The sequence below is a fragment of the Dasypus novemcinctus genome, chromosome 2 (assembly GCF_030445035.2).
Source record: "Dasypus novemcinctus isolate mDasNov1 chromosome 2, mDasNov1.1.hap2, whole genome shotgun sequence".
Lineage (NCBI taxonomy): Eukaryota > Metazoa > Chordata > Mammalia > Cingulata > Dasypodidae > Dasypus > Dasypus novemcinctus.
Genome location: NC_080674.1, coordinates 130,202,174 through 130,227,065, shown reverse-complemented (window position 1 = coordinate 130,227,065; position 24,892 = coordinate 130,202,174). Strand labels below are relative to the sequence as shown.

Sequence of the window (24,892 nt, the reverse complement as noted above, 5' to 3'; positions counted from 1 at the left end):
AAGTGTGTATGACTTTCATAATGAAGAAACTAGAACACAGACAGTTTGGTGGTGTTTTTTTAAGCTATGAGTAGTCATATTGACTACTGAACACAAAATAGGCAATTGTCAACTTTCACACGTGATTTTCTAGCATAACACCTGTATCCTTTTATACAGCAGATGATGAATGGGAGTCAAACATCAGTCAACATTTTGGTCTTGAATGTGTACAATAGTGTTTACTCGCACAAATATTAAAAAATTTTTCTGAATTTTGTCATTTTATAAAAATGATTGGGAAAAAAGCATGCATTCAAACTAATGCTAAGTATTATAAATCTCATAAACTCAAAAGAGTTGGCACAAAGACAGAATTCAGTAGAAGCACTATAAGTGGTTAACCCCAAATTGTAATCAGGTATTCACTGAATCATGTATGAACATTTTAAAAATTAGAGAATACTTCATAGTTTTAGTCAATAAATAGTACATTTGGATGTGACTTCACATACATTTTCAAAACTGCATTATGTAATGAAATTTCAGCCTTTCTCTAGTAAGTGTACTGTGTATAATTTAATGATGCTTACAGTGAAGAACTTAACCTTAAGGAACTGGTGACTAACAAAGGAACAATTTTGATTTTGAGACCTAAGATGGAATTTGACCTGAGAACAGTAAAATCTATTCATAGCTATCCTGTTTATGATGATTATTCACAAGTGCACAAAGGAAAAAAAGTCACAGGACAAGGAGTTTAATTAAATATGCATACTACAGGGGAAGCAGACTTGGCCCAGTGGTTAGGGCGTCTGCCTACCACATGGGAGGTCCGCGGTTCAAACCTCAGGCCTCCTTGACCCGTGTGGAGCTGGCCCATGTGCAGTGCTGATGCGCGCAAGGAGTGCTGTGCCACGCAGGGGTGTGCTCCATGTAGGGAAGCCCCACACGCAAGGAGTGTGCCCCATAAGGAGAGCCACCCAGCGCGAAAGAAAGTGCAACCTGCCCAGGAATGGTGCTGCACACACGGAGAGCAGACACAGCCAAGATGACACAACAAAAAGAAACACAGGTTCCCAGTGCCACTGATAAAGATAGAAGCGGTCATAGAAGAACATACAGGGAATGGACACAGAGAACAAACAACAGGAGTTGGGGGGAAGGGGAAGGGAAATAAATAAAAAATCAATCAAACAAACAAACAAATAAACTAACAAATAAATAAGCATACTATAGAACCAAAATATAACAAACACTCATAAAAGTAATGTTTCTGTTGGCTTGTATGTGGTCAAATTCTACTTTTAGATCACAGCAGAAACAAGTAAATCCTAACAACAAGATCACTTCTTTGAACATTAGAAATTTTGCTGAACCTTGGAGGTCATAGTTGTAAACAACAATAATTAAACAATATGACAAATGCATTTTTGTCACCTAGCACAGACACAGCCTCACGCAGTTTGCTTTTAATCGACATTTGTTACACACATGGAAAAACATATGGAGCCGAAAGTAAGTGTTAGTGTGTATGACAAGTGTGTAAGAATGAGTGTATGTGTAGAGGGAATCTATTAAAAGATGGCTCTGTGTAGACTAGTTCCAGTTAACTGATGTTTTAATCAACTTCAAAAGACATTTCCAATAGAGCATTCAGTCAAACTGACCTTGAAAAGATAGCTTTATCAATTTTTTTTAACTTGTATGGTCATGATTACATAAAACTATGCTCTACAGAAACCATATATAATATGTTTATAGGGGGAGTACTAGTTATCCACCAATATCCATTCTCCATGCTCCCCCTTCTATAATAACAGAATGCCCAAGTTTTAACATGGCTGCCTAGCTAAAAACTACTTTCCCAGCCTCTCTTTCTACTTGAGATGGTCCTATGACTGAAGTTCTAGATATGAGTGGACATAAGGTATGACATTTCCCACTTCCAGGAATGAACGTGTGCTCTCCAGGCCCTTTTTCTTCTTCTTGCTGGCTGGCTGGCTGAGAGATGACAACAACTAAAGCAATCACCTTGGACACTGAGATTGAAGCCATATATTGTGGATCCAGAGGTACCCTGACAGGTTTGGATTCTCTCCCTCTGGTCTGTGTTATGTTGAAGAACAATAAACTACTTTACTTAAAATCACAATATTTTGAAATCTCGTTTTTACAGCATTAGAGTTCATTCCTTAGTTACTGAATTTTTCAGATAAGTTTTATATGCTTCAGTTAGAAACAGCAGAAAATCAATAAACTTAAAAATGCTCATAAACCAAATTTGCATATTTGATAAATATTGTAAGGCCTACAGAATTTTCAACAAAATAATTCTCAAATATAAACAATAATATAGAGGGTTATTAACTATATAGAAATAGGAAGAGAAGGAAAAAATAAAAGAGTTTTCCAAAATTCCGGTAGTATACTTACTGTCATAAATATCACCTATCTCACATAAGGTAATTCATTAAGCAATATATAGCAATACCCTTTTAGTCAACTATGTTTGGTCCAATTCAGTCCTGTCTAAATTAGAAGTACATTTATCAAGATGCAGAATGAGAGTGCTACCATGAACACAAAGATAAAATACAAGTACAAAGAAACCAATCCATCATTTTACAATATAAAAAGGGATACAGATCAAAATAATAGTAAATAACAAATTTAATTTTACATTATTTAAAGTTTTTACCAATTTTTAAAAAATATCATGCCCAATCTTTTCACTAATTACCTTTAAGAACGGTTTCAATGGTGGGTCTATAGTTTCTATGTCTCTTTGGGGTATCTGAAAATGGGAAGGGGACATATTGGGTTGCATATAGGAGAACAACTCCTATTAAGTGCCCTAAGGGTCTTAAGTTCTAAACATTCCTGCACTGTATTGGACAATGTTCTGCAAAAAAAAAGAAATTGTCTAGCCCAAAATGTGAATAATACTATTATTGAAAATCACTCATCTATAACATGCACACCTTATATTCCTTCCTATCCAATATCAACCACAAAAAAATTTAGTACCAGGAATAAAATGTTCAAGACCAGTCCACTAAAGTGGTTTTAAAGAAAGTGTTTAGGGACACAAACCAGCTTTTAACATCTACATTGTTTATCCAAGTATAGAACAAATGATGCTTACAACTTTTTCTAAAGAGAGGTAACAGGTGAGGCCTAAAATAAAAAAGCAGTAGAATGCCCCTTTATTTATTAGTTTACTATTAAATACTTTTGGAGTAATGAAAGTGTTCTAAAATTGACTGAGGTGATGACAACACAATTCTGTGATGAAAATGAGTCACTGAGCGTACACTTTGAATGGAATGTACAAAGTATGAGACTGTATATAGCACAGGGAATCCTGTGGTGGTAGATGGACTGTGATTAACAGAATATGAGAACCTTCTCTAATGAACTATAAAAAATATGTCATTAATATAAGGTGCTAATAATCAGGTGAGTTAGAGAAAAATATACCAAATGTACAATATGGGCTATAGTTAGTAGTAAGATTTTGACAATGTTCTTTCATAGTTTGTAACAAACATTTCACAACAATGCAAAGTGTTGGTGGTGGGGTACATTTATGGGAACCCTGTATGATGATATTCATGTTTGTTTTATAAATTTACCACTTTTACTATCACATTGTTTATGTATGTCCATGTATGAATTAAATATGCCAATAAAAATTCTTTAAATGAAAAAAATAAGAGGAAGAGGAATAAGATGGCTCAATAACTTCTACAAATACATAATACGTATCATACATTTATAATTATATATACATTCTATGAAAATATTATATAAATACATGAAGAGATGTAATAAATATATTTATATAAATACATAGTACGTATATATACACACCATACTACCATATAGATTAGATAGAAAAATACAGTTATCTTAATTTCTCTTTCTGCTTATTCAGAGACTATAAAAGGAGTGATGTACTGTTTTTTCAGTATTTAGCACATATAATTTCACTGTTTACTAGTTTTTCAAGGTCCTGACCAAAGGATCCACTAGCTTTTGTGTTTTGTGTGTGTGTATACATAGTTATTTTGGAAATCAATTATATGAAACCAGTTTTGAATAAAAATGGCCATAGTACTATACCCATAAGTAAAAAAAAAAAAAAAAAAAAAAAGAACACATTACATAGATACAGTACAAATACACACATACAACACCTCTGGCTGCAGCTGATTTATATAAATTTAAATAAAAATAAAAATAAATGAAACAAAATGATATAACACTAATTTAAAAAATACTTGATATCATCTTTTAAAAGAACAATCAATGCTTTCCTAAAATATGCTGGTATAGAGCTGGTCTTTCTACATTATCATCTAAATTTAGTCTTCACAATAACTTGTGAAGTAGAAATAATTCCATTGCAAAGTTGAGGAAATTGAGGTCCAAGTATTTTAGTGACTTATATGTTCTATGACCACAGGGACCAATTTATACTTTTCCAGTATATTGCTAGTGCCAAATCATGCCTGGCACATGGTAGACATGCAATATAAACTGGATGGATCGATGGATGGATGGATATTGCTCAAGGTTAGACAACAAATAAATTAACCTGATTTCTCTAACTTTAATGTCAGAAACAATTTAAGAACTTCAAAGTATCTAGCTCAATAACCCTTAAAAAATAAAATGCAAAACATTCACTAATCCAAATATTTGACTTCCTACTAAATGCAAAAGAGTCTGACAGCTACATCATGTAATAGCACAAAGGATATCGTTGCCTTTTATTGGCATGCTTTATTCTTTATTCTTGTGTATATTGACTACACGAAATAGTAATAAAATGAAAGTCACTACAAATTAGGGTGTTTTGCAAGATGAGAAGAAGCATTTGAATAGATAAACACAGAATTGGATTTATTTCTAAGAGCAATGTTGGATCTAAGGAAAATTGTAAAAACAACTTTTACTGTTTACTTCTAAAGTTCATACTTTCAGTGGTCCCTCAGGTGTTTTAATGCTAACTCCGATATATTCATGCTGCCCCTGTTTCTCATTTACCAAGGGAGACTGGCACATCTCCACTGCACTAGGAGGCAGTGAATCTGTCACTGAATTGGTGTATAACATTTGGCTGGTTACTTTCTCTCTCTGAGTTTAAACTGCCTTAAATGTAGAGATATGAGGATGAATTATACCATTGTTTCCCAAATTTGCCCCATTACAAGAATAATCTGAGTCAATAATCTGAGTCTCTTGATAAAAAAAATAAGATTCCTGAGCCCGTCCTAGTCATACAAAGTGGGGGAGGGGAAGGGTTAATTTCACTAATTTTATTCAGTTGCAGTATATTATCTGAATTAAAGTCATACATATGGCCCTAAAGTAATCGGTTACCAAATGTTTTCAAACCTGAAAAAACAGCCTAAATATCATTCCTAAATCATACACTGCAAAGGCTTTAATGGAGTAAATGGGTTTCTGGTAGCTATTTCAGTCTGTTGAGTCTTATTTTTTCATGTCCTGGATGGTTATTCTCAAGTAAAAAGACACTCCTAATACTAGGGAGTTCCTTACAAATAAAAATACAAAGTATATAAGAAATTTCCAACACCTTTATTCTTTAAAATTACTATAATAACTAAACAACTGAACAACCAGATAATTAAATACATCATTTTCATTAAAAAGTATCTTCCATTTTTCAAAGAAAAAGTTTCTAAAATAATGGAACAAACAAAATAGTCTTACCTAATCGTAATTCTCCAAAATTACCACATCCAATTTTTTTTCCAACTCTAAAGTTAGGTCCAACCATTAAAACTCCAGAGGATGATGACCCAGTTCCTCGAGTGTTGTGCCCCGATCGACCACTAGGTCGTGCCATTCTATCATCTGTTTTGTCCTTGTCTTTCTTTTTATTATCCATATCAAGTTTGCGGTACTCCACTTTGAATTCGTTAATCAAGACAAGCACACTGAAATAGGGTGTTGTGAGAATAGGTACATCACTAGGTAACTGTACCAGGTGGGCAGCGTTAACATTCAAATTGCAGCAGGTAGTCAATTAACTGGTGCGTGTTCATCCCATTCGTAAGATGATTTTTTTCTCAGTTGCCTTTTCAACAAAACATGTCTTCAAAATTATCTTTTCAGTGATGTAAGCTGATATTGATAGAGAGCTAGAATATTAAGAAAAGAAAGTTAGTTACCTAAGAGAATTAAAAAAGAGAATAATGTTTGTGAAATCAGATAACATTAAAAAGTTTAGGTAATCATTGCTAATTGTTGATGCCCACAATCCACAAGTAGACTCTTAAACTAAGTTACCCTTTATTTCTACACTTTAATACTAAAGAGTTAACAGAAACAAAACAAGGAAAAGAAATCAGGGATTTAGTAACTAATTTTAAAAAAAGAAGAAAAGAAAAAATTTTATTCAAAGTTCTGTAAACTGATGTACATTCACAAACCTAGGCCTTCCAACTTAAAATCATCTCAATGAAAAAAGAACCTCAAAAAATTCCAATAAGTCGATCTAATATTTTCAATCTCAAAACAGAAAAATATTTTGCAATTTAATAAAAGACCTTAATAAAAGGTATCTTCCTCATGTTCATACACTTAAGTAATTTTCAAAGTCTTTTCAAAATACATTCTGATTTGATCTTCATTTATCCCAATGATTTACTACCCATTAATTACATATGGTAATGAAGCTCAGAACTGATAAAGAACTTTCCTGCTACCCTTCAAGGAAAAATAATTCTTATGTCTGTAACCTCTGAACTAGACCTTAAAGTGTAAATGTAATTTCACAAGATTAAGAAATGACGGCAGGTATCAACCTTATGAAGCCGAGAAGATAGGTATTAAATTTTCTAAAATACACATGAAAGCGCTAAAGTTCAAAAGAAATTTTCAAGGTTTTTAGAGGAGTCTTCCCCATTCATCTCTCTAGGAATTTCATCCAAACTCAGTTCTGGTATAAATAAGCAACCTTAAATAATTTCTCCACTTTGTTTGAAGAATTTAAGTGGGTTTCTGTTTGCAACTAAAGAAGCTTTGGCTTTAAAAAGAAAGTCACTAGTAAAGAAATCAGGATCAATACCAAGGACTTCTTATTCCTAGTTAGGAAATCATTTTATTATATAGAAAGACACTAACAAAGATTTGAAACAAATAGTATTTTCTAATTGACAGAAACCTCCCAAATATGCAATTAGTCCTAACACCTCCATCTATTTATGACGTTTCCTTATTATATTTGCCATACTCCTTTATTTAGCAGATGAAACTGTGGGCTCCTGTTACCATATCTAAAATTGAATGAGACCTCTGTATCCACTCCTGATAGAGTGACTGATACTTAACTTCCTCTCCTGCTATAAACAACTACAGAACTAGACAAAACATATGCAGCACCTGTTTTCAGTCATCAAATAACAGGCAGCGCAGGGGGAGGGATAGAGGGATTGAGAGGTGACTGCCGTGGAGTGATGAAAATGCAGGACTTCTTAAAATGATTCCATCGCCAAAACTAAACTTAATTGTATATTACAATTACACATGACAAGAAATCAATGGACAGTAAGATATTTATGAGCAGAGAAGAGAGAATAATCAGAATATACTTTTTTTAAATTTATTGAAACATATCACTCATACATAAACAATAAATGTATAATAGTTGTGAACTTAGAATATACTTTTAAAGTATGGATTAGTAAGAAATGAAGATGGTTTCTATTTTACTCCATCAAGTTCAGTTTACTCAAGTAACTATTCATAAACTGGTACTAGATTTTTAAATTTTGACTCTTATTAAGAGTCTCAAATAGTGTTAGTACTTTCCCTATCATTCTATCACCTGTCACCTATCAATTATTAGAATTCCCTATATGTTATGTTTGTCTATACCAGGTATCAGCAAATTTTATCCTGCAAGCCAAATCCAGCCCACTACCTAGTTTTGTACAGCCTGCAAATGAAGAATAGTTTTTACATTCTCAAATGGTTGGGAAAAAATTAAAATAGTATTCTGTGACATGTAAATATTATATGAAATTCTAATTTTAGTATTTACACAGTTTTATAGGAATAAAGTCATGCTAATTCATTTATTTATTGTTGTGGATGGTTCTTTTCACGCCACAACAGCAAAGCTAAATAGTTGATTTAGTTCTCTTATCACTTCAACTTTGCTGCTCAGAGCACTACAAATTGCAGTGAAAGAGTTGTAATTCAACAGTGTTTAGCATTGCATACACATCACTATACCAAAACATTTTCTTTACTTTTTATTAACACTGCACATCTATCATGACAAAAACAGAAAAGAAGAAAAAGTGGACTTTGACTATTTTGCTTTTAAGGCACAGTGGAAGTGGATTATGTTATCAAATTTGACGGCAAAGTATATTGTGTTTATAATACCAAGACATTACATCTAAAGCTATAGCATTCCCAAATATCAGGAAAACAACGATCAGAATGGTTAGCAAATATAAAACAGATTATCTCATCACAGCAAAATTCACAAAAATAAAAAATGAAAATGAGGTTATAGACAAAGTAACACTCCAAATAGCTCGTTTGTTAACCAAGCAAGGAAACCTCTTTACTATTAGTGAATTAATGGAATAGCTTTGACTGCAGTAGCCAAAGAAACTACCCAGAGAAAATAACTTTGTTTAAAACTGTTAGCATTTCAACGAGAACAGTTACTCAAAGAGTTGAGAACATTGCAGCAACATCAACTGACAATTAAAAAGCAAGGCAAGTGTACAGGCTCAAAAGCACCTGCAATAAGAACAAGGCCTAGAGTAGCACTGTGCCTGGGGGTTCCCTCCTGACAGCTTTCATGTTACTCAAATGTGGCCACTCTCACAGCCAAATTCATCATGTAGATGCAGTGCATTCCCCCCAGTGAGGGACATGACACCCGGGGATGAGCCTCCCTGGCACCGAGGGATCACTACCACATACCAGCTGAAGATACAACTAGAAAATGACCTTGAATTAAAGGTTCAATACGGATCAGCAGAATATCCCTGTCTACATATAATAACACGACTTCAGAATGCTGATTGACCTAATGTAAGGGGGAAATGGAAAGGAGAAATGAGATTATAAGGCTGTGAGTCTCTAAAAAAGAGTCTGGAGGTTGTCAGAAGGAATCCCCTTGTGCACAACTGAGCAGAGTCTGAGAGACAGACAAAGTAGATACAACCCCAGGTATTGGTTCTTTTGAGGGATAAAGAGACCCACAGGTTCTATGGTCATGGCAGATGGGGTTCACTGTCATGGCAGATGGCCCTTCTTCGGAGCCTGTGTTTCTGCATGATGGAATTGGACTCAGAGGGGATCTCTTTTCACAAGACTTCCATGCTACTTTATAGGAATTGTAATAGGTGCTGGGGTTTAAGATATATTTAGGGGATTTGAATCTCTGGACTGATAATATGACACCCAGGCCCAGAGCCTCAACAGACTTCAGCTCCTACACTTTGATTTATTGGACTTACCCCACTCAGCTAACATGGAGTTGAAGAAGGTCAACCACCACACCATGGAGTCTAGAGTGTCTACAACTGAAAGCAGGAGGAGTGAATCCAGTATCCATGTGGAATCTAAGCCCCCACTTGACATAGATGTGCAATAGACACAACCAATCCAATGTCCACAGAGAAAATGTGGAATGGGTGTGGGAAGGGTAGCCATGGTGGCTGCTGGGTTTGGGGAATGGGAGGAAGAGATGAGAGGTGGAGCCGGTTACGGGACGTCGAGTTGTCCTGGGTGGTGTTTCACGGACAACTACGGAACATTGTAGATCCCCCCAGGGCCCACTGGATGGAACGTGGGAGACTGTGGGCTATGATGTGGATCATTGACTATGGGGTGCAGCGATGCTCAGAGATGTTCTTACCAGGTGCAATGGATGTGTCACGACGATGGGAGCAAGTGTTGCTGTGGGGGGAGTGGGGGGTGGGGGCAGTGGGGTTAAATGGGACCTCATATTTTTTGAATGTAATTTTTAAAAATAAATAAATAATTTTTTAAAAAAAGATTAAGAATTTATTAAACTCCATCTTGAAGGAAAAAAAAAAAAGCAAGGCAATGTTTTGAGTGGTTTTCCCTGGCTCTTGATGAGTCCAGCAGACATTACAGATACCACTCAGTTGTTAATTCAAGCAAGCCATGCCAAATTTGAAGAGACTGAAGAATGTGCCTCTATGAATGGTCTGTACAAATACAGGAGTATTTTCAAAGAGGTTGGAAAAATACTAACTTGGTACAATCTGAAGTGGAATCTGCTAAGATGTATTACAAGGGAAAAAAATGTGTGGCTCTGTATAAAGCTTAATTGGACAAATTCATAAAGCTCATGAAAATTTAGGAATGCTTAAAAAGTATGGTACTTCATCGTATTATTTATCAGCAGGTATTTTGCAGACAATACATGAATCTATCTTGTATGAGTGACTCACTAATGTCATTAGTGAATTTCATTCAACTTTGTGCACTTAGCCATTGTTAAATCTATAAATATTTATCAGAAATAACCAGAATAAATCATTAAAGGTATAAATATATACAATATAAAATAAGCCAATACAAAAACTAGAAGAAAAAAAACATGAATTCCCTTAAAATCAGGAGGAAGGAAAAGCCTATGATTTAAAATCCAAAAACAATAAAAGACTGAAAAAGTTGACTATATAAAAAAAAAATTTTGATTGCATAAAAAGGAAACCCATAAGCAAAACTGAAACTGAAACCACAGAAAATACTTACAATTTACATCTCAAACAATGTGCTAATCCTCTCTATTTACTTATATACATATAAATGAGGCCAAGACCCAATTTAAAAGAGACTTAATACATAGTTTCCAGAAAAAGAAAGACAAATGACTCGTGAAAGAGACTGAGCATATGTTCAATCTCTCTGGCAAGAGAAATACAAATTTAAATCATTCTTAGATATCTTTTCTTACATATCAGATGGCAAAAAAAAAAAAATCAAAGACTGGCAAGCAGCACATCCTTTCAACAATGCTGTGCATAAACAGGTGAAAGCCTTAAAAGGAGAAGTTATTTCAGCATTCAGAGAGAGAATTTCCATCTCTATTACAGACAGATAGCATCCCCTAGCAAATGAATCGAGGACTTTCTTCAGAGTTCCTGGCTTGCAACCTGCCCTATGTGCATCCCCACATCACGTGAGACAATTTTATAAAATCTCATACTATTTATAGATATCTCCAGTCAGTTCTGTTTCCCTAGAGCACCGTAATACACACAAGAAAAACCCACAATGACGCTAGCACAGAAGACATCAACAAACCAATCGCAAAAAACTGAAACATTCAGCAAAAACCTTCCCAAAATGAGAAATCCAGAATCAGAATTCACATATGAATTCCACCAATCATTTAAAGAAGATTTAATACTAACCGTGCCCAAACTCTTCCAAAAAAGTGAACAGGAAGGAATGCTACCAACTCATTCTATGAAACCATCATCACCTTAATACCACAACAAAATAAAGATATTATGAAAAAAGAAAATTACAGACCAATTTCTCTAAAAAATGTAGATGCAAAAATTCTCAACGAAAACTTGCTAACCATTCAAAAACATCTTTTAAAAATTATACATCATGATCAAGAGGGTTTTATACCAGGTATGCAAGGGTGGTTCAATATAAAATCAATCAATGTAATACACATTAATAAACTGAAGAAGAAAAATCACCTGATGATCTCAGATGTAGAAAAGGCATTTGACAAAACACAACATCCTTTCTTGATAAAACATTCTGAAAAATAAGAATAGAAGGAAACTTCCTCAATATGATAAAGTGAAAAACACACAGCTAGCATTGTACTTAGTGGTGAAAGACTGAAACTTAACTGAAGTGGGGAACAAGACAAGGATGTCCACTGTCTCCACTGTTATTTAATGTTGCACTAGAAGTTTAGCTAAAGCAATTAAGTATGAAAAAGAAATAAAAGGCACCCAAATAGGATAGGAAGAAGTAAAACCTTCATTGTTCACTGATATGATCCTATATTTAGGAAACCAAAAAAAATCCACAACAAAACTACCATAACTAATAGACAATTTCAGCAAAGTGGCAGGATACAAGATTAATATACAAAAATCAATAGTATTTCTATACATTACTAATGAGCAATCTGAAAAGGAAGTCGGAAAAAAAATCCCATTTACAATAGCAACTAAAAAAATCAAATATTTAGGAATAAACTTAACCAGGACATAAGAGACATGTATTCAGAAAACTATAAAACACTGCTTAAAAAAAATGATCTAAATAAAGAGAAGGACATTCCATGTTCATAGCACAGAATAGCATTATGATGCTAATTCTACCCAAAATTATCTATAGATTCAATGCAACCCTGACATAAATTCCAAAAGCCTTCTTCATAGAATTGGAAAAGCCAATTACCAAATTCATTTGGAAAGTTAAGTGACTCCAAATAGCCAAAAATATCTTTTAAAAAGAAGAATTCAAAATAACTAAATAATGTGAATTCCTATATGCCCTATAAATGTGACTATATGAATAAATGACTTCTCATGATTTTTATTGAATAATTCTTCCAGAATGATTTATCTGACATTCAACTTAGGGGTTTTGTCCTACTATTAAAGACTTTTCATGATTACAAAAAAAAAAAAAAAAAAGAAGAAGAAAGTTGAAAGCTTCTCACTTTTCTAACTGAAAGCATATTATCTACCTACAGTGGTAAAAACAGTATACTGGCATAGGATAGACAGATTGACCAATGAAATCAAATCAAGAGTTCAGAATTAGACACATCTATGGTCAAGTGATTTTTACAAGGCTATCAAACCAACTCAGCTGGGTCAGACCAGCCTATGCAACAAATGGTTGCTGGGGAAACTGGATATCCATATCTAAGAGAAAGAAAGAGGACCCTATCTCACACCTTATTAAAAAATTAACTCAAAATGGATCAAGGACCAAAATAGAAAACAGAGAACCATAAAACTCCTAGAAGACAATTTAGGGAAACATCTTGAAGAAATGGTGGTAGGAGGTAGTTTCTTGTATCTTACACCCAAAGCACAAGAAACAAAATAAAAAAATAGATAAATGGGTCTTGCTCAAAATTAAACACTTTTGTGTTTGAAACAATTTTGTTAAGAAGGTAAAAAGGTAGCCAATTCAATGGGAAAGAGTCTTCAGAAACAACATATCCAATAAGGGTTTGATTTCCATGTTATATAAAGAGATCACACAACTTAACAACAAAAAAATCAAGCAACCCAATTTAAAAACGGGCAAAGGACTTAAACAGACGTTTCTCCAAAGAAATACAAATAGCCAAAAGGCAATTGAAAAGATGCTCAACATCACTATCAGGGAAATACAGATCAAAACTACAATGAAATATCATTTCATGCCTTATAGAATGTCCATTATTTAAAAAACAGAAAACTACAAGTACTGAAAAGGATGTGGAGAAATAGGAACACTCCTTCACTGTTGGTGAGCATGTAAAATGGTGCAACCTCTGTGGAAGACAGTTTGGCAGTTCCTCAGGAAGCTAGATATAGAAACGCCATATTATCCAGCAATCCCACTACTAGGAATATATTAAGAACTGAAAGCAAGGACATGAACAGATATTTGCACACTGATATTCACAGCATCATTACTCACAATTGCTGAAGGATGGAAACAACCTAAGTGCCCATCAACCGATGAATGGATACATGAAATGTGGTATATACACATGATGTAATACTATTCAGCTATAAGAAGAAATGAATTGGGGAAGCATATAACAACATGGAGGAATCATGAGAACATTATATTAAGTGAAATATGCCAGACACAAAAGGACAAATATTGTACAGTCTCGAAATGAACAATGAGTAGACTTATGGAATTGGACTATGAGGTATATGTTCGTGGGAGACAGAATGTGGTTTGAGAAGGGGGAGCTGATGCTGGATGTATATAGGATGTTTAATAAGGCTAATTGTAAATATGTGGTAAAGGCTGGAGTTGATGGTAGCACATTATAATGAGTGTAACAAACTCAGCTGATTTATGGATATGATTGTGGCTGAAACAGGTAGTCTAGGGAGGTTAACATCAGTTGAAGAACAGCTGGAAGATAACCTAAGCACTTGATAACAGTGATTCTGGTGGTAGATGAGGATTGTAGTTAATAATATAAATACAGGAATATTCTTTTACCAGGTGTTAAGAACATGATGATACATGGGGAAAATATAACTATCGTAACTTACAGACTATAGTTAACAATAATAATGTAATAGTTTTGTAGCAAAAGCAAAGAAGATACTATATCAATGTGAAAGGTAAAAAAAAATATCGAGTCTAAGTTTTGTGAGATGTGAATATAATTAAGCATTTTTTCTTCTTATTTTCTTCATTAACAGTGAGAACTTCATCATATGATTTGACATTTGAGCAATCTGTGATCATCTGTGTATCTTTCTGAAAAATGGGGAAGTTGAGTTTGTTTTGGGGATTGGATGAGATAAAAGTACCTGGACACAGTTCCTAAGGATGTTGAATATAGACTTGTCATGTGGCATGGTGAGGTATATACCCAGAAGAAATGGGATCAGTGACATGAATACACATATGTACACCAATGTTACAGCAGTGTTATTCACAATTGCCAAAAGTTGGAAACAACCCCAGTGTCCATCAACTTATGAATGGATAAATTGTGGTTTATATACATGATAGAATATTATGCAGCGCTAAGAATAAATGAGGTTGTGAAGCATAGGACAACATGGATGAACCTGGAGGACATTATTTTGAATGAAGCAAGCCAGACACAAAAGAGCAAATATGATACAATTACACTACTATGAATTAAATATATCATATAATCTCATGGAGTTAATAACTTGAATATGGGTCACCAGAAAATAGAAATGAGGTTAGAGAATGGAAAGCCAAGGGTTATCTTGTACAGAATTGGTAGAAAGGATGTGTGTTAATCTTTGGAAATGAATAGGAAGGTGTAAGCCCAACATAATGTTTGTAACTAGCAATAGTATTAAGTGGGTATGAAAGTGGTTTAAAGGGAAAGTATAAGGTCATGTACATAAAATATCATGTAAAATATGAATATGGTTAAAATTACAATATATAAGACCATTTTTCTTTGAAACTGAACAAATTTGTTAATTCTACAATAATATCAGACAAAAACAACACACCATGCTAAGTGAAAGAAACCAGACACAAAGTACTACATATTGTATGATTCCTTTACGTAAAATGTAAATATAAATCAATCTATAAAGACAAAATTAGATTAGTGGATATGCAGGGCTGGGGAACAACTGCTAAGGGGTGTGGAGTTTTTTTTTTTTAGAGCAATGAAATTGTTATAAAATTTTTTGTGGTGATGAATACAAAACACTGTGATTATACTAAAAACCACTGATTATATACTTTGGATAGATCATATGGTATGTGACTACATCTCAACAAAATTTATATATCAATAAAACTTATTTGTTAGAAAACAAAAATGACCACCCTTCGCTTTGAAGGTAAGGGGGAAAAAACTATTTGAGGAAATAATTATATCAATTACAGTTCTAAGAAATGTTTTACAAACACATTTTCCAAAAATTGGTTATGTAAATTATTTTCCCATTGATAATTACCTATTATAAAAGCAAAGAGTTTTTCTTATATGATAATCCTCACATTTCTGATGCTGAGGCAGGTTTCTCCTAATAAAATATCCTGCCTAATTTTCTATACCAGAATACATCAAGTCTACCAGAATAAGATGCCATGGCTACCATTAATTGCAAATTCAATCTCTAGAATGAATCTTATTGCAAGAAAGAGATAGCTGAGAAAGGCAGGGAACATCATTAAGTCATCCTACCGCTGGTCCACTAATTACTGTGTATCTAGTATAAGAAATTAAACTCTAGCTTTGTACCCATTATTCCCCCAAAACTCACCACTTCCTTCTCTGGTACCTAAGTCCCAAGCTTTTTCCTCTAATACCCCAATTTTCCCAGGTCTTGGGATCCTTGCTATCTGCTTCTTCTAGACCTCTTTGAGGCACTCTATCTGTACAGGTACTGAAAAGGGCATAGGATTAGTAAAAGAAGTCTTGACATGCCAAGTTAGCTATCTATAATTAGTCATGTAGCCTTGGGTAAAACAATCTATCTAGGCTTATTTTAATAATTGTAAAATTCAGAGGACTAGACTAAAAGATTTTTAAGGAGCCTCTTATATTATGTATTATAATTGTCTGCTGTATAACAAGGTCTCTATTGTAAGTACCTGTGATCCTTGAACCTAGCACACTGTCTGGCACCTAGGACTGAAAATAAATATTGTAGAATTAAATATGAGTTCCTCCTAGCTTTATACATATCTAAGTTTTAATTGTATGATTCCTGCCTAGAGTTCTCCCAGTTGCATACCACCTGAAACCCTAACATCAGACTCTTCATACACCTGGAGCATATCACTGAACCTAACATGTGACAAACAGTATGCAACAAATGTTCCCAGCCAAGATCTTTCTCAAGATAGCAGTCCCTTGCCTGAATTACTGTTCTAAATCTTGCTACTTTCTTCATTTCTGCAGAAAGAGCTAAAACCTATTCATTCTTAGTGAAGAACTAAAAGATGATGCAATTTGGAAAAACGCACATACACACACACACACAGTTATCATACTCAAGAGTGAAAGACTAAAAGCGTTCCCCTTAAAACAAGGAACAAGTCAAAGATGCCCACTTTCACCAATGCTATTCTACACTGTCCTGGAAATTCTAATCAGGGAATTAGGAATTAGGAATTAGGAATTAGGAAAGAAAAAGAAATAAAAGGCAACCAAATTGAAAAAGGAAGACATAATACTTGCCCTATGCAGAGATGACAAGATCCTACAGATAGAAGAATCTATAAGAAAGCTTTCAGGGCTGATAAATTTAGCAAAGTAGCAGGATAGAATATCAACATACAAAAACCAGTGATGTTTCCAAACACCAGCAATGAGCAATCTGAAAAGGAAATCAAGAAGACAATTCCATTTACAATAGCAACTAAAAGTATAAAATATTTAGGAAAAAATTTAACCAACAATATAAAGGAACTATACACAGATAACTACAAAACACTGCTGAAAGAAATTAAAGACCTAAATCAATGAGTCATTCTGTGTTCATGGATTGGAAGACTAAATATTGTTAAGATATCAATACTACCCAAAGCAATTTATAGATTGGATACAATTCCAAATATTCCAACAGCCTTCTTTGGAAAAATGTTAAAGTCAATCATCAAATTCATGTGGAAAGGTAAGTGGTCCTAAATAGTCAAAAACATCTTTTAAAGAAGATCAAAGTGGGAGGACTCATGTTTCCTGGTTTCAAAACTTACTACAAAGCTACAATATTCAAACGGTGTGATACTAGCACAAGAACAGACATATAGACCAATGGAATCAAGTTGAGATGGCAAAAATAAACTCTTGACAAGGGTGCCAAGTCTACTCAATGAAGAAAGAGGAGTCTTTCATCAAACAGTGCTGGGAAAACTGGGTATTTACTTTAAAAGAATGAAAATGGATCCCTACCTCACCACCATTTATAAAAATCAACTCAAAATGGATCAATAAGAGCTAAACCTATAAAACTCTTAGGAAAAAAAACATAAGGAAATATCTTCGAGATCTTGTATTAGGCAATTGTTTCTTAGATTTTAAACCAAAAGCATGAGCAACAAAAGAAAAAAAGAAAGAAAAACTAGACTTCACCAAAAGTAAAAACTTTTGTGCATCAAAAGTTGTTATCAAGAGAAAAGATGATTTGCAAAATGAGAGAAATCATTTGGAAACCATATATCTGATAAGGGTTTTATAATCAGAATATACAAATAACTTCTACAACTCAAGAAAAAGACAAACCCAACTGGCAATTGGGTAAAGGACTTATATAGACATTTCTCCAAAGAATATATATAAATGGCCAATAAGCAAATGAAAAGATCCTCAGCCTTTTAGGTATAAACCCAAAAGAATTTAAAGCAGAGGACTCAAACAGATATTTGTACACCAAAATACATAGCTGTATTATTCACAATAGCCAAAAATAACTAGAGTCCATTAACAGATGAATGGAAAAAGAAAATGTGGTACATATATAGAATGGATTATTCAGACCTAAAAATGAATGAAGTTTTGATACCCATACTACAAAATGGATGAATCCTGAAGTTATCATGTTGAGTTAAATAAGCCATATGCAAAAAGTTCAAATATTGTATGATCTCACTTATATGAAATAACTAGAATATACAAGTTCATAGAGATATAAAGCAGAGGTACCAAGGAACAAGAGGGGATAGTGGAAGTGGGGAGTTAATGCTTAATGGATACAGAGTTTCTTTTCAGGTGATGGAAAAGTTTTGATAATAGAAGGTGATGATGACAGCACAATATTAATACCACCGAATTGTACAGCTGAAAGAAGTTAAAATGTGAAATTTATGTGGTATATATATTACCACATAAAATCTTTTTAAAAGAAACCATGGATGGAGCGGGTGTAGCTCAGTGATTGAGCACCTGCTTCACATGTATGAAGTCCTGGGTTCAATTCCCAGTATCTCCTGGAAAAAAAAAAAAGAAAGAAAGAAAGAAACCATAGAACTAGACAAAAAAAAAAAAACCCTTAATATAAACTATGGGAAAACGGACTTTGGCCCAGTGGTTAGGGCGTCCGTCTACCACATGGGAGACCCGCGGTTCAAGCCCCGGGCCTCCTTGACCCATGTGGAGCTGGCCCATGCGCAGTGCTGATGTGCAAGGAGTGCCCGTGCCACACAGGGGTGTCCACCGCGTAGGGGAGCCCCACGCGCAAGGAGTGCACCCATAAGGAGAGCCGCCCAGCGCGAAGGAGGGAGCAGCCTGCCGAAGAATGGCGCCGCCCACACTTCCCGTGCCGCTGACAACAACAGAAGCGGACAAAGAAACAAGATGCAGCAAAAAGACACAGAAAACAGACAACCGGGGGAGGGGAGGGGAATTAAATAAATAAATAATAAATCTTAAAAAATATATATATATATATAAACTATGGACTTAAATTAATAACATAATTCTAATAATTGTGGTTCTCACATGTACATATGTAACATTAATGCAAATTGTTAAAAATAGGAAAAATTGGGGGGAAATTATTTGGGAACACTATTTTCTGCATAATTTTTCTGTATACCTACAAAAAAACTAATGAATGTTAAAGATAATGCAAAAATTTGACATAATATCAAAGAAAAAATATATGCATATCATTTAGAAATATGGAAGCAACCACCTGAAGTACTTGAAACTAAAACTGAAATAATTAGAAATGGCTATATCTAACTGAAAAATCCAAAGATTAGAAATATGAGGGAAGATGTTATTATATACTTTTCTGTATTACTGTAAATATTTTTTCATCAAAGAAAATTTTTAAGTTCCCAATATAAACAAAGGAGTATATTGGGCTTAAATTGAAGAAAAGGGCTAAGTTGCATTCTGGAAACAAAAAGGAAAATATGGAAAGTGAAAGCAAAATATACATTCTAATCAAAAATCTGTCCCAAGTGTCATTTTTTTAAGTTTTTTACTCTACCCTTTGCTTTTATGTGTCTACCCTTTTATGAGTCTGCCCTTTGCTGCCTTCGCTCTTTTTGTTTTGCTTTACCCCTTCCCTTTCTCTCACTTTGCCTTCAATTTTTCTTTGCCTCTATTTCATCCACACTCGATATTGTCCATGCTGGTCTAGAAGACTCTTCTTGTTTCTCTTAATATCAGTCCCATTTTCATGTCATCTTTTTAATATTTCACCACACACTGAGTTTTCTCTTGGTAATATTTGAGTATCAACACAGTTGCTATCTCTTGAACATCTTTTATTAAAATATCACTATCTACTTTGAGTCTGCTGAGCTCCTTTGGAGCAATTATTTTTTCTGTTTTCAGCACACATCTCCCTTTTCCACGTACTCCATAAGCTTTTAGTCATGTTTTTACATGAGAAGATTTACAGCCTCACAGCCCTCAAACCTATTATTGAGACCAAGAGTCTCCTGTAATTTTTTTTTTATTTTACCATGTACAGGCATTAACTTAAACATTGATTCTACTGTCAACAAATAGGTCATTTTCATGTTAAAAATAACTAAAACACACTAGTAAAAATTGCTAAGAATACATTCAAATGACAGAGTGGTAAAGCATCAGGAGCCTCTACAAATCAGTTTTTGTTTTGTCTGTTTTAAATGAAATTAGAGTTCACCAATGCTGGAGATGGCTGTTTTGGAGTTCTTAACCTGAAATTCATGGACCTCTCAGAGCTTTTTCTTGAGAGAAGTCATAGCTTTCAACAGATTGTAAAAAGATTATTAAACTAAAAAAGTTGAGAACCACTGAGAGGCATATAGTTATTTTCTCACTGAATTGCTTTATAAATACATTGTTAGGAACAATGTATCATAAAAACTTTTAAGTAACATCTGTACTCCTTTATTCTAAAGCTAACTTTGTTCCAAGAAAGTATTTAGATCAGTTTACAATACATGCACTACAAAAAGGGACTGAAAAAGGAAATCAGGAGAGAAATAAACTTAGAAATAAAACTAAGTAATATTAGTATACTAAATGTGTATCATGCAGTTCAGTTCACATGCTAAACAAAGCAATTTCTGTGCTTTTTAGTAGTCAAGCACAAAAAATATGATGAAATACAAGATTCAGAGTGTCCATTAAAATTAAAACAGTTGCTAAAAGGACCTACAAATAATCTTAGTATTTTATTATACATACACATAGATACAGTAAATAACTGAAAATTTTTTCTCAAAGTTTTAAATTCAACAATGACAAGGAAGAAAACAGGAAAATCACACCTTGAAATCTTACAAATTAGGCATCTATAGAAATAAAAACTATTTAAAGAAGAAAGTTTTGCAGAAATATGCTCTGCTTATAATACAAGTAATATAATGATTTATACTACTCTAGGATATTTAAATTTTTGTCAAAGATTTTAACTCAGGTAACTGAAACCTTAAACTTTCTATTACTAAAAATAATAGACATGCCTTTGGTTAATGTGCTTAAAGCTATATAAGGAGGAATAAAGGGTGATAAAATATTTACAAATTCTTTGATTCTACAATTACTTTCAACTTACTGACATTTAAGTATCTATTTTAAGAAGACACGGAATTCATCAAAAGGGTAAAATTATCCTTGAGAATAAACAAATTAAAATAACCAAGTGCTTTCCTTTTAAAAACAAATATAATTTTTAATTATTTATTTTTAAAGCTTTAGATTATACAAATATTACAGTTAAAAAAAATAAGGGATTCCCACATTTCCCACTCCCTCCCTCTCCCACACTTTCCCACATTAACAACATTTGTTACATTTGATGAACCCATATTGAAGCAATGCTACTAACCACAGACTACAATTCACATTATAGTTTATACTCTATCCTGCACAATTTCGTAGGTTAAGACCAAATAAACAATGGCCTGTATCCATCATTGCAATGTCATGTACAACAACTCCAATGTCCCGAAAATGTCCCCATATTACACATATTCTTCCCTTTCACAGCCCTCAGAACCTCTGGTGGCCACTGTCTTTATATCAATGATAAAAGTTCTTCCATTGTTAAAATAATAATAAGTCTATAGTAGAATAATAATAAGTCTACTTTAGTCCGTTGTTCATTCCCTAGTCTTGAGGATTGGGGGATAGAGATGCCCACTCTGCTTCTAACTGAGAGGGAGCTTAGATCCTGTGGGACAGATGGATGAACTTGCTTGCAGTTGCAGATACTCTCTGTTCCTTGGTATAGGCATTGTTCATCATCATCTCCTTGTAAGTTGTCCTGGGTAAGTCCAATGAACTGGAGAATTCATTTTGCAACTCTGCTGAAATTCAGGGCTCAACTGGCACATGGACAGACCAAAGACTTAAGTCTCTGGGACATATATTTAACAAGTATAGTGCTAATTATAGGTTCAAATAAAAGGGGCAGAAGAGCCATGTCTAGAGAACCTTTAAATGAGTCTAACTCTGTTACACTGGGGAGCATAAATTCCAAAGTAAGGCCCACTGACAGGGTGCTGAATTCCTGAGCTGTCTGCCCTGCTTATAGTTTCTGGATGTCTCTAGCCACCCCCCACCTCCCACCCCCACACCACAACCCCCATGACCTCCACACTATGAGGCACTGTTTACTGTGGCAGTCAATGAAATCCTGCTGAGACATGCATAAGCGTAACCTCTGGAGTGACCTCCCAACTCACTTTGAAATCTCTTAGCCATAAAAACTCATTTGTATTTACCCCATTTCCCCCTTTTGGTCAAGGTCTTTTTCCAGATGTGTTGCTAGTTGGCACTTGGTAATAAATCTCTTGGTGCCAGGGACACTCATCCTTGGGAGTCCTGTCTCACGTTGGGGGAGGGGGGAGGGGGGAAGGAATCAGTGCATTTATATGCTGAGTTTGGCTTAGAGAGAAGCCACATTTGAGCAACAAGTGAGGAGGCTTTCTGGAGGTAACTCTTAGGCAGTATATAATACTAAGCTAAGTTTCAATGTCTCAATAAAGGTTCATAAGTACAATCATCAACATCAAGGGCCTGGTGTAATCGTCTGTCTTCCTTTACTAGGCACTGCCCCTGCACTCGGAGGATTCCTGCTGTCCTATTATAGAATGTAGCAGACCTCCCCAAGATGGAAATTCAATATTCTTTCAGTTATTGTGTGGACCCCACCCACTGAGACAATGCCCCATGAACCCTTGAACATTTTCATATGCTTTAGAGGTATGCCCAGGTAAACCCCTTCCCATGCATTCCCCCATCACTGACACCCAGCACCAGTTATCCCTCCCCACCACTGTTGAGACCTTTCTGTGATATAAAACCTCTCCAAAAATGAAGTCAACAAAATAACCAAATAAAATTAATAAGAAAATGAAATAATTTTAAATGACTAATATAAAACATTTTTCTTTAATTGAAATAATAAAGATTTTTTAGACATTGTCTTTTCAACACTGTAAGATCTGTTGTTTCGTATGTACTGTGACATTTTCTTCTGTAAAACAAATACAATTTTGATATAACAGTAATAAAAAGAAAAATGAGCTGCTAAATATATAAAATTCTAGACATAATCTGATTATATGAGTAGGAATGTAGACCACTGACATACTTCTACGAACTTTCAAAACAGAAAACAGAAAATCAGATTCTCTAATCTGCATGGCCCAATAATTTAGGACCTTATAGAACCAAATAACCTCCTTAAGGTTACAACTAGATAAGAGAGAAAGGAGGAAAGCAGACTTGGCCCAATGGATAGGGCAACTGCCTACCACACGAGAGGTCCGCAGTTCAAACCCGGGGCCTCCTTGACCCATGTGGAGCTGGCCCATGCGCAGTGCTGATGCACGCAAGGAGTGCCCTGCCACGCAGGGGTGTCCCCCGCAAAGGGGTGTCCCACACACAAGGAGTGCTCTCCATAAGGAGAGCCACCCAGCGCGAAAGAAGGTACAGCCTGCCCAAGAATGGCATCACACACACAGAGAGCTGACACAACAAGATGATGCAACAAAAAGAAACAGATTCCCGGTGCTGCTGATAAGAATAGAAGCAGTGACAGAAGAACACACAGAGAATGGACACAGAGAGCAGACAACTGGGCGGGGGAGGGAGGGGGGAAGGAGAGAAATAAATTTTTAAAAATGAAATAAATAAAAGAGAAAGGAGTCTGAGAACATATCAGTATAGTGTGTTCTACCTCATTTTAAAAAACCACCCAGACCTCACTAAAGCTTTTACATAAACATTAACAAGCAGTTCTAAATGTTTTATTAATTATTATTAATATTTTACCTAGCTTCCAAAATACTGTTGCAATAAATAACTGTTCCGCACATCTGAATAATAGTATTAAAAAGTTTCTATGTGAGCAGGTGAAGCTCAGTGGTTGAGCATCTGCTTTGCTTGTACAAGGTCCCAGGTTCAATCCCCAGTATCCTTTAAAAATTTTTTTCCTATGGATATATTTTTCACATTTAATATGCTAGTCAATGCTCTTTGCAAAAACAAAATCCCAAAGAAAAAAATTTAGAAATTAAATTTTATAGGCAAATGATACTGGTCCTAGCATTGATTTCCCACTGCTTTGTTTTTTAAAAATCCATATTTAGTATATGAAATGACCCATTCAGAGTTTCTAACGCTTTATTCACTCTCTATAAAAATTATATTACAATACATGTCTTCAGCTTCTCCAAATTTTAAATAAGTAAGGGTATTTGTGATTTTACGGCTAGCCATTATATCACATGTCTATTAACAGCAAATGTCCCAGTTACTGGTTTCTGGCAGTAGCCCAACTATAGTTGTCTAAGAAAGACTAAACATTTGTTTTCAAAAGCTAAACCATTAACTGTAATGTCAAAAACGGATATCAATTTCTCTAATTACATATCACAGAAACCTGTTTTGTTTCAGAAAGATTTAGTAACTGTCACTAAAACAACACTTCACATTTCTGAAACCTGATTTCAGTAATACCCTTGTACAAATTCTATTAAGATCCTGGGAATTCTAGTTTTTAAAACTTACCACCTGGTTCTATTACAGCAGTGTTGTCCAAAGTGAGGTCCAGGACCCATCAGTGGGCCATTATATCAATTACATGGGTCTGAAGCAGCAGCTTATTAAATGAAATGGCACCAAACAACAAAGAAAACAGAGTGCACACATGTAATATGGATAGGTATTATTTAATGAGATTTTGTTTTAGTT

At 34.5% G+C, this 24,892-nt stretch overlaps 1 protein-coding gene across 8 annotated transcripts in view; it reads right to left on the bottom strand.

Annotated features, from left to right (window-relative positions):
* Positions 1-24,892, bottom strand: part of CSNK1G3 (casein kinase 1 gamma 3) — a 110,981-nt gene that overhangs the window by 68,211 nt on the left and 17,878 nt on the right. For all 8 annotated transcript variants that reach the window (XM_004456894.4, XM_012524555.4, XM_004456898.4 and 5 more), the window contains exon 2: positions 5,725-6,155. In XM_004456894.4, coding sequence (XP_004456951.1) covers positions 5,725-5,902 — 178 coding nt within the window. In that variant the 5' untranslated portion in view covers positions 5,903-6,155. The remainder of the gene's footprint in view (positions 1-5,724; positions 6,156-24,892) is intronic.